Below are 11,216 nucleotides of genomic sequence, written 5' to 3' on the forward strand. Positions count from 1 at the left end.
CTTGTTTTCGCCACCCTTTTTCAGCTTTGGATAATCCCTTCTAAAGTGCCCCTTGTCCTTGCAGTGATAGCATCCTCGTCCATTAGACTTTGATTTGGAACGTGACCTGTTTCCTTTCCCACCATCTCTCTCATGACTCCTGCCCCGACTCACCACAAGACCAGAAACCGATTCCTCCTCATTAGAGTTAGATACCTTTTTCTCTTGTTCTTTTGATTACAAATCATCCTTTAAATCACTAACAGAAATCGAATCTCTACCGTATAACATTGTATCAACAAAGTTTTCATATGAAATGAGCAAAGAACATAAGAGAATGAGGGATTGATCCTCTTCTTCAATCGAAACACCAACACCTTGTAAATCTATAACAATTTGATTGAAGTTATTAACATGATCTCTTACCTGAGTATTCTCCATCATCCTCCTCAATGTATACAAACGTTGTTTCTGATACAACCGGTTTTGTCACGACCCAATCTCAGGGCCGAGACCGGCGCTAGGGAATGGGAGTGGTTGCTCCAAAACCCGTAGCAAGCCTAAAAACGTAAAATAATTTTTCGCGAAACATAAACGTCATGCATGACATAAATAAACACGTGTCATGCAGAAACACACATGCCAGGCACACATATCCTCTGGCAGTCACAATATATATAACGCAGCAAGCGTAAAACGTTTAAAACTTCAAAACGTTAAAGTAATATTTACAGAAAACTTTACATACAAGCTAACTGACAAAATACTTATCTACTGCAGCTCTAAGAGTAAAGTACTGTTTCTTTACATACTCAAAAATACAGACTTCTGGGAGTAGGATAGAAGTCCGTTGCTTCAAAGCGTCTTTATCCTGAAAGGAAATCTGTGAGGGGTCAGTATATTGGAATATACTGAGTGAGTTCATACATTTACTAATAAGTATTCAAATAAACATAAAATCGTAATCAATCACATGCGGCCAAGTACAGGATCCGATTGAAACCCTAATCCTCGAATATGTTAAACGTATATACTCAGAGGAAAACTTATCCAATAGTCCGACCCGGGAGTATTCACACTCTACCACGTCAGTCGCGACAATTCTCTTAATTCCAGTGGTGGGTCTAACCCACTAGATACGGGGCTCAGGTTACACTGTAACCGAGTTCACTCTCGTATCACAATCATACATCTGCCTTCAGAATTCGTGTACTTAATCGTATTCACAGCTGTATCAAATCAAAACTGGTGATCACATAGTCCTATTGCCGCTCAATAGGTAGCACGTTCCATCGGATCAATACTGGTTTTAAATCAAGCATATGTGCAATTCATATAAAAATTTCATATATAAATCATGCAATTCAAACAGAAAGCAATATAAAATAATTGCTTGAATAAATACTTTAGAAGCAAATCGTATAAACTCACAGAAAACGCTTATCCAAAATACGTCGGGGCTTTAGAACGTCAAGCTTCCCGAACTACTGGTCCAGCTGCTTCTTGCCTCGCCGGATCTAAAACAAATTTTAAAACATCTGACTTATATTAGAATCCTATTCTAAGATTGACTCTAGACTCAAGACTCGACACACTGAACTTTATTAACCGTCGTGCCTCTCACGTGATTATCCCGATAAACGGTATCAAACTCGTTTATGGATAAAATACCACTTTTAACTCAATTCTCTTTTAACCTCATTAGGTTAACGTCTCAAATTAATCAATTACTAATCCATTTCAAATCTCGATATGCGCGTATATAATTTTCTCAAAAAACTAGGTCGATTGGCGAAAACACTGTGCGTACGCGCGTCTGCCTGTGCGATTGCACAGGGGACTGTGCGTCTGCACGGTGTGACTGTGCGTTCGCACTGTCCTAGCAGACTGTGCATTCGCACAGTCCATGACTGTGCGTTCGCACAGTCACCTGACTGTGCGTTCGCACAGTCACCTGACTGTGCGTTCGCACAGTTCGACTGTGCAACGCACAGCCACGGGCTTTTGCCCGGAACTCGATTCCGACGAGCTTCAACGCGCCAAAACGCTCAAAACGTATCCAAAACGCTATTTCTAACTTCAAAACACCTAAATACGATCCTATAATCGAATAAACGATAAAATCGTTTCGTGGCCTAAAACTTTGAATCGATATATCTCAAAATATAATCAACGAAACGGTAAAACGTCACGCTTACCGTAAATAACCGTCGAAATACGATCGTTTGGAGTTATAGAACGTCGGAAACGGACGAGAAACGGAAACCGCGCGACGAACCGTACGTTATCGCCGTTTTTGGAACGAAGAAGGAAAGAAATGGATCTGATCATTTCCATTCCTTCCTTATGAAGGATTCTTATATATACTGGTTAATTCGCGCTTTGGTCCTTGAAACTTTTCAAAAGTTTCAATTTAATCCAAAACCTATTCAATTAATCTTTCTATTGATTCATATACGTATTATTTATATCCGAATAAATAATACTAACTCAATATATATATTTCCATCGAAAATCCTCAAATTTCTATTTTCGGGGCTTAATTGGCTAATTTGCACTTTAGTCCCTAAACTTTTCAAAATTTATAATTTAGTCCCAAAATACCTCCACATTCCAAATTTTAAAATTAATTCCTTAAATCCCGCTAATTGACTCATTAAATTTTATCCTGAATTTCCGATATAATTAAATTAAATTCTCCTTAATTTAATTTATCAGAAATCACGACACGTGACACAACTTAATTACCTTAAAATATTTTGGGGTATTACAGGTTTATAAGAGATTTCATCTGAAACTTGCTTTCCAACGCTCCGGTTAAAGCATCAACAATTTCTTCACCGATAACCTCTCTAAACACCTCATCTGAAAGACTCAATAAAATTGTACTATGTGCCTTTGACATAATATTTGCCTTCTCTCCCACAGACAAACCTTCCAATAAATTGTTCTCTCCTCCTAACACCGCAACGCATCCTTGTTGAATCAAAACAGCCCTCATCTAGACTTTCCATAAAGTAAAGTCATTCGAACCATTTAATTTCTCAATATCGAATTTATGAAGCGACATCTTCAATCAAAAAAATACCTACAATCTCATATTTAAAATCTAGGCTCTGATATCACTTGTTAGCGCAGCAGAAAATAAACAAGAAAAGAGAAAAGAATCACACAAGATTTTTACGTGGTTTGATCAATGCAATCTAACCCACGGGCAGAGAGAGAATTTATTCTATATGTTTTTTGTGTGTTTAAAATAGGGTCATCACTTAAATTTATAGTGAACCCTTAAAACACAATTTAAGTCCTAATCCATTAAGGAACTAGACTACAAATCCTAAAAGGAAAACAATGCTAAACAAAGGATTAAGTATTCTAATCCAAATAGGAATGACATGAGCAATAACTCAACACATGATTTATTATTATTTATAATTTATTTAAGTAAAATACATATGTTTAATTATTTTAAATTTGAATTTAAATATAACTCCTTTTTATTAATTTATAATAATTTATTTTATCCGAATAATTTAACACGCGTCCGATTTCACCATATTATTTTATTGAACTGGAATTTATTATTTTGAAGTTCAGTTTTTAGTAATCGGTAGCTATGCAAGCGATAGAAAGGGGATAGAAGTATATTTTCAAAAATCATCCCGAGTATTTTTATCATAACTCGCTTTTCAGACGTCGGATTTTACTTATTCAGACGTCTATGGAAGGGTAACTCGAATACCTACAACGTTCATGAAGACGTTTGGTCCGGATTCAACCTGAAAAAGGGACGAAAGTTCCCTTGAAGCTGCTGCATGGGTGCAACTTAATGAAATCTGCATGTATCAACTCCGAGTATTTAATTCGTAAATCGTTTTTCCAACGTTGGATTACATCAATTCAAATGTTCCTGGAAAGGTAACTCAAATACCTAGAACTTTCATGAATACATCCAAACCGGATTCGACCTGGAACATGGACGAAAGGTGCCATGAAGCTGCTGCATGTGTATATCAGTGTAAAATCTATATATATATTCAGATTGTGTATTTATGTCATAACACGTTCCCTCGACGTCGGATTTCATCGATTCAAACGTTCTTAGAAAGGTAACTCGAATATCTACAACTTTTATAAACCGGTCGGGATTCTTCCTCTAAGAGAGACGAAATCTCCCTTCAACTGCTGCATGTGTGGAGACATGGTCAAATGTACGCACTATCTATAGGATATCCCTTCCGTAGACTGAAATTTTACACATGCCTATATCCGTATATATCCATATTTTTTGAAAAATATAGAAGTATCTTCTAAAACCATCCCTACTATTTATGCCATAACTCTTTTTTCTGACCTCCGATTTAATCGATTCGAACGGCTCGAATACCTACATATTTTGTGAAAAAATCAAATTCGGATTCATCCTCAAATAAGGATGAAATTCCCTTGAAGCTGCTGCATGTGTAGAGGCATGGTGACTCCTCACCAAATAATATAGTTTTGTGATAAAAATGTTCATAACTTAATTGCATTCAAAACTCCATAGGGAGGGGGATTTATATGCTTACTTTGTCTTCTTTCCCTATTGACTAAACATTATGGACAAGATTTATTATTATTTATAATTTATTTAAGTAAAATACATATGCTCAATTATTTTAAATTTGAATTTCCATATACCTCCTTTTTATTAATTTATAATAATTAATTTTATCCAAATAATTCAACACTCGTCCGATTTCTCCATGTTATTTTATTTAACTGAAATTTATTATTTTAAAGTTAATTTATTAGTAATCGGTAGCTATTCAAGCGATAGAAAGGAGATATAAGTATATTTTCGAAAACCAACCCGAGTAGTTTTATCATAACTCGCTTTATGGACGTCGGATGTAACTAATTCAGACGTCCATGTAAAGGTAACTCGAATACCTACAACGTTCATGAAGACGTCTGGTCCAGATTAAAACCTGAAAAAAAAAGACAAAAGTGCCCTTGAGGATGCTGCATGTGTGCAGTTTTATGAAATCTGCACGTACACAGTCCAAGTATTTAATTCGTAAATCGTTTTTCCGATGTCGGATTTCATCGATTAAACTGTCCCTAAATAGGTAACTTGAATACCTACGACTTTCATGAAAACCTCCAATCCGTATTAAACCTGGAACATGGACGAACGGTGCCATAAAGCTGCTGCATGTTTATATCAGTATGAAACCTACATATATTCAGATTGTGTATTTATGTCATAACTCGTTCTCCCGACATCGGATTTTATCGATTCAAACGTCCCTGAAAAGGTAACTCAAATATCTACAACTTTCGTGAAGATGTTCGGTCCGGATTCATCCTCTAAGAGGGACGAAATCTCCCTTTAACTCCTTCTTGTGTGGAGACATGGCCAAATCTACGCACTATCTATAGGATATCCCGTAGATTGAAATTTTACACATGACTATATCCGTAAAGGTAGAAGCATCTTCCAAAATTATCCTGGCTTTTTATGTCATAACTCCTTTTTCCGACCTCCGATTTAATCGATTCGAACGGTCCTATAAATCTGACTCAAATACCTACATTTTTCATGAAGAAATCAAATTCAGATTCATCCTCAAATAAGGACAAAATTGCCCTTGAAGCTGCTGCATGTGTAGAGGCATGGTGACTCCTCACCAAATAACATATTGTTGTGATAAAAATGTTTATAACTCCTCACCAATTGCATTCTAAACTCTATAGGGAGGGTAATATATATGTTTGTCGTCTTTTCCTCATTGCTAAACATTATGGATATGATTTATTATTATTTATAATTTATTTAAGTAAAATACATATGTTCAATTATTTTAAATTTGAATTTAAATATACCTGTTTTTTATTAATTCATAATAATCTATTTTATCCGAAAAATTCAACACGCGTCCAATTTCTCCACTTTTTTTTATTTAACCGAAATTTATTATTTTGAAGTGAAATTTTTAGTAATCGGTAGCTATTCAAGCGATAGAAAGGGGATAGAAATATATTTTCAAAAACCAGCCCGAGTATATTTATCATAACTCGCTTTTCAGACGTCGGATTTAACAGATTCAGACGTCCACGGAAAGGTAACTTGAATACCTACAAAGTTCATGAAGCTGTCCGGTCTGGATTCAACCTGAAAAAGGGACGAAAGTGCGCTCGAAGCTGCTGCATGTGTGCAGCTTTATGAATCTGCATGTACTCAGTCCGAGTATTTAATTCGTAAATCATTTTTCCAACGTTGGATTTCATCGATTCAAATGTCCTTGGAAAGGTAACTCGAATACCTACGACTTTCAGGAGACATCCAATCCGGATTCGACCTAGAAGATGTATGAAAGGTGCCATGAAGCTGCTGCATGTGTATATCAGTGTGAAATCTATATGTATTCAGATTGTGTATTTATTTCATAACCTGTTCCCCTGACGTTGGATTTCATCGATTTAAACGTCCCTGAAAAGATAACTCAAATACCTACAACTTTCATGAAAAATGCCGGTCTGGATTCATCCTCTAAGAGTGAAAAATTCTCCCTTTAATCCGTTGCATATGTGGAGACAGTCAAATCTTTAGAATATCTAATTCTTTTTAATTATAAAATTAATTAAAATTTTTTTATAACCTTCAAAAACATATTTCATTATAAAATTGATCGTAATGTATTTTTTATTTAATTTATATTAAATTTTAATAAAATAAAAATTTAATTATAATTTTAATAATATTATATTTTAAAATTAAATTTATTTTTTATTTGTAATTTATTTATTATACCTCATGCATTATTTTATTTTATTAAATTTATATATTTATAATTTTTTTATTTCAACAACTGAATATTTAGAAAAATTAATTAATTTTTGATGATAATAAGAAATAAAAGTAGAGGAATTTGCACAATTTTTTTTTAAAAAATTTATTTTTTCTCAATACCTCAATTTTAAAAATTTACTTTTTTACTCTATTTTTCTATTGTTTTTAGTTGTACTCTCAATTAGCAAAATAATTTATTTATATTTTTACTCTGCTTTTTTATCATTAGCTGGATTAGATTCCCTTGCCTTTCTCCACGCAGTGAGCTGACACCCCGCCATATTAAGCACGTCCAACACCTCCAACCGCTTATCAGACCAAACAATACTGTTTCTGTTGGACCAGATGTGCCAACAAACCATTGAAATAACACAGGCAGACTCCTTATCAGCTACAACCAGCCAAGACTTGACCCAGTCCACAACTCTTGTACCTGCATAACTCACAAACGCTATACCTGCTGACCTCCAACACTCTTGCGCAAACCGACAGCTGATAAAAAGATGGCAAGCTGACTCATCCTCACAACCACACACCGGACACACAGGATAAATAAAAACTTTCTTATTTGCTAAGGCATCATAAGTAGGAAGAAATCCAGAACACATTCTCCAAACAAAATTTCGTACGTGCATGGGGACATGCAGCCGCCAAATCGCACTCCATATGCTATCAACAGCGTTAATCATCTCCCCTCTCATCAACCTATAGCAACTTTTAACCGTGAAATTACCTCGCTTCTCCTGTAACCAAAACCATCTATCTTTCACATTCCTCACACTCAAGGGGACACGAAGAATACTGGCAGCCACCTGTACTGAAAAAACATCAGAAATCAGACCCATATCCCAAGCTTTGGATTGCATTTCCATGAGTTGATTGACTGTGGCACCCTCATGAGTCTCCGGCATCGGATCAGAAACACAGCCCGACCCCGACTCACATAGCCAAGGGTCTCTCCAAATCCTTGTTGACCAGCCATCACCAATTCTAACCCTCGCTCCCAACTTCATCACCTCTTGTGACTCGAAAATACTTCTCCAAACATAACTAGGGTTAGAGCCTAGCTTAGCTTCTAGAAAAGAACAATTAGGAAAATATTTTGCCTTAAAAACTTTGACCATCAAATTATCGTCCATAGAAATCATTCTCCAAGCTTGCTTCCCTAACATGGCCACATTGAATTCACGAATTTTCTTAAAACCCAAACCGCCAAATTTCTTTGGATCACAAAGCCTAGTCCAACTAGCCCAATTAATCCCTTTTTTCTCCGCTTGGTTTCGACCCCACCAAAACGAGTTCATCATTCTTTCAAGCTCATCGCAAAGCCCATGTGGAATTAAAAACACGTTCATAATATAATTTGGAATAGCTTGAGCTATAGACTTAATAAGCACCTCCTTACCACTTCTAGAAAGAAACTTAGCACTCCACCCCTTCATTTTTTGCCAAATCCGCTCTTTAATAAACTGAAAAATCTGCCTTTTGTTTCTACCAATAAGAGATGGTAGACCAAGATACTTCCCTTGATTCACCACAACTTGAACACTAAGAACTCTCGCAATAGCATCTCCAAACGCCGAATCCATATTAGAACTAAGCATAAGGTTGGATTTGTGAAAGTTGACCTTCTGACCCGACAACTGCTCATATCTATCAAATATCCCTTTTACTTCCTCGGCTTCCACCAGATTTGCACGAAAAAATAAATAGCAATCATCCGCAAAGAATAAGTGGCTAACTGACTGCGCTCCTCTGCAAATCGAAATACCATGAATTCTCCCCTGCCTTTCACTCTCAACTAGCATACTAGTTAACCCCTCAGCACAGATAATAAACAAATACGGAGACAACGGATCACCCTGCCTGAGCCCTCTACTCGGAACGATCGGAGACAAACTGAAATTATCTCCTATGCTAGTGTAACGGACAGACATGACACAAGCCATAATAAGATCAACCCACCTATGGTTAAAACCCAAATTCAGCATCATAACTCTGATAAAATCCCATCTCACTCTGTCGTAGGCCTTGCTCATGTCAACTTTTAATGCCGCCGCGCCATTTTTACCCCTCCGCTTCTGCTTCAAGTAATGACCCACTTCAAATGCAATTAGAAAATTATCTGTGATTAGGCGATTCTCCACAAAGGCACTTTGATTTTCTGAGATAATACAAGGCATAATACTCTTCATTCTGTTAGCAAGGACCTTAGCGATAATTTTGTAAACGACGTTACACAACGATATAGGTCTCAGATCCCCAACATTCTCAGGATTCTTTATCTTAGGAATAAGGACAATAGCAGTATCCGTAAAGCCCTTCTTAAACGACCCAGACTCAAAAAACTCCTCACAAGCGCGCACAACATCCGCCCCCACAATATTCCAATACTTTTTATAAAAAGCAGGATTAAAGCCATCAGGCCCAGGCGATTTGTCATCATGCATAGAAAAAACTGCATTCTTAACCTCAACTGCTACAACAGGACGGCATAAATCATCATTCTGAATCTCATTCACACGGCTTGGAACAGCCACATAGCCAAATTGGGTAGTATTATTATCATTAAACAAAGCAGTAAAATGATTAACAAAAACCTCATTAATTTCAGGTTTAGAATACCTCCAACTACCATTACAATGACATAAGTTTTCAATTTCTACCCTTTTGCTTACATCATCATGATATCAGCATATATTTATCAACTTGTAACCAGCTTTTGCTGGTGCATCTACTTTAAAGACCCCGCCGCGCGTGATGCAAGTCATTTTTTGTCTTTATTTTTCATTATACTTTCACTGTTCTTATTAATTTTTTTAATTACTTATATTCTGTAGAAAATTTATTTATTCTACATAAATATTAAAATTTTAATTTTAAAAGATAAATATATTAATTTTTTAATTGTTTTTAAAAAACATAAATAATATATAGACATATTTATTTAAATTATATAGTAAATTTATTTATTATATATAAATTTTAAAAATATGAATATTAGTTTTAATATATAAATTATCAACAATATTAAAATTTTAATTTTATTTTTAATTATAAAATATAAATATATTGAATTTATTATTTTTTTAAAACATAAATAATTTATATACATATTTATTTAAATTATATAAAAAATATACTTATTATATATGAATTTTAAAAATATGAATTTTAATTTTAAAATATAAATTATCAACAATAGCGGCGGTAGGGTTTTATTTATTGATGCCGATACATTTTCGATAGAGACGGGGCCAGGTAGTCCCCAAGAGGGCCCTTGGCCCCTCAGCATAAAGTCTCTTAACTTTTTTTACTTACAAATAAATAATATAGTAATTATGCTTAAATTTTTATATTCTTTGATTCTTTTTGTCCATTAAAACGTCTCCTTAATTTTATTTTTTAAAAATATATTTTTTAAATGTAGATGTTCGATCGTTTGAACTATTGTTTTTGTTTTTTAAACATTTTTTTATTTGATTACATTTAATTTTTATATATATATATCTGATACATCTACGATCATATTTGATACATTTCCGATAAATATGTTATACATCTCCGATACATATACGATACTTTTCCGATACATATATGATACATCTTTGATACATATTTGATACATTGTCAATATATATTTCATTCATATTCGATTGTTCAAAACTTTTTTTTATTTACATCTCCGATATATATTTTATACATCTCTGATACATATACAATACATCTCCGATACATATATATGATACATTTCTGAGACGTGTGGAAATTTTTATATATATTATACATATTTGATACATGATAAATACATTAAGTAAATGCATCGTTAACACATAATTTACACATGATATGTATATATCATTTATATATTTTTTAATAAGAAATATATTTCTAATACAAAATTTACGTATAATAAATGCATTATTTATACATCAGACCCGTGTTCGTTATGTATAAATGTGTATTTTATAATTAACTCATAAATTTTAGAATTATATCATTTGTATATTTGTGTATTTTTATATTTTTTTAAAAAATTTAATCAAAAAATAATATATTATTTTTAAAATTAAAATTACTATTAAAATTAAAATTAATTTTAATATTTTTAAAAATTTATATAACATAAATAACTCATAAATTATATTTTTTAGAATTGTATTATTTGTATATTTGTTTTTTTTTTAAATTTTAATAAAAAAATGATATATTATTTTTAAAATTAAAATTAATATTGACATTATTTAATATTTTTTAAAATTTATATAACATAAATAAGTTATTTATATAATTTCAATAAATAATTATTTATATTTTTTTTTTTAAAAAATAGTTTTAAATAAAAAAAATAGAAGAAGCACATGCATCAGTTCAAGAACTGATGCATGTGCTGGTAGGGTTG

The 11,216-nt window shown here is 33.4% G+C and overlaps 1 protein-coding gene across 1 annotated transcript; it reads right to left on the bottom strand.

The window, feature by feature from the left end:
* Window positions 1-2,746: 2,746 nt before the first annotated feature.
* LOC126681895 (uncharacterized) lies at window positions 2,747-9,585 on the bottom strand. Its single transcript, XM_050377451.1, has 7 exons — window positions 9,524-9,585; window positions 7,025-9,445; window positions 6,480-6,534; window positions 6,288-6,355; window positions 5,108-5,172; window positions 4,832-4,911; window positions 2,747-2,980 (listed from the first exon to the last, which is right to left on the bottom strand). The coding sequence occupies exons 1-7, from the start codon at window positions 9,583-9,585 to the stop codon at window positions 2,747-2,749; spliced, it is 2,985 nt and encodes a 994-aa protein (XP_050233408.1).
* Window positions 9,586-11,216: the final 1,631 nt, after the last annotated feature.

Source organism: Mercurialis annua, linkage group LG5 (assembly GCF_937616625.2).
Source record: "Mercurialis annua linkage group LG5, ddMerAnnu1.2, whole genome shotgun sequence".
Lineage (NCBI taxonomy): Eukaryota > Viridiplantae > Streptophyta > Magnoliopsida > Malpighiales > Euphorbiaceae > Mercurialis > Mercurialis annua.

Coding starts and splice junctions, on each gene's coding strand:
- LOC126681895 (XM_050377451.1), bottom strand. CDS start 9,585: ATGACTTGCATCACGCGCGGCGGGGTCTTTAAAGTAGATGCACCAGCA. Junction 4,912..5,107: donor TGGAGGTTTTCATGAAAGTC/GTAGGTATTCAA, acceptor TGAACGTTGTAG/GTATTCGAGTTACCTTTACA. Junction 2,981..4,831: donor GTTATGATAAAACTACTCGG/GTTGGTTTTCGA, acceptor TGGAAAGTCTAG/ATGAGGGCTGTTTTGATTCA.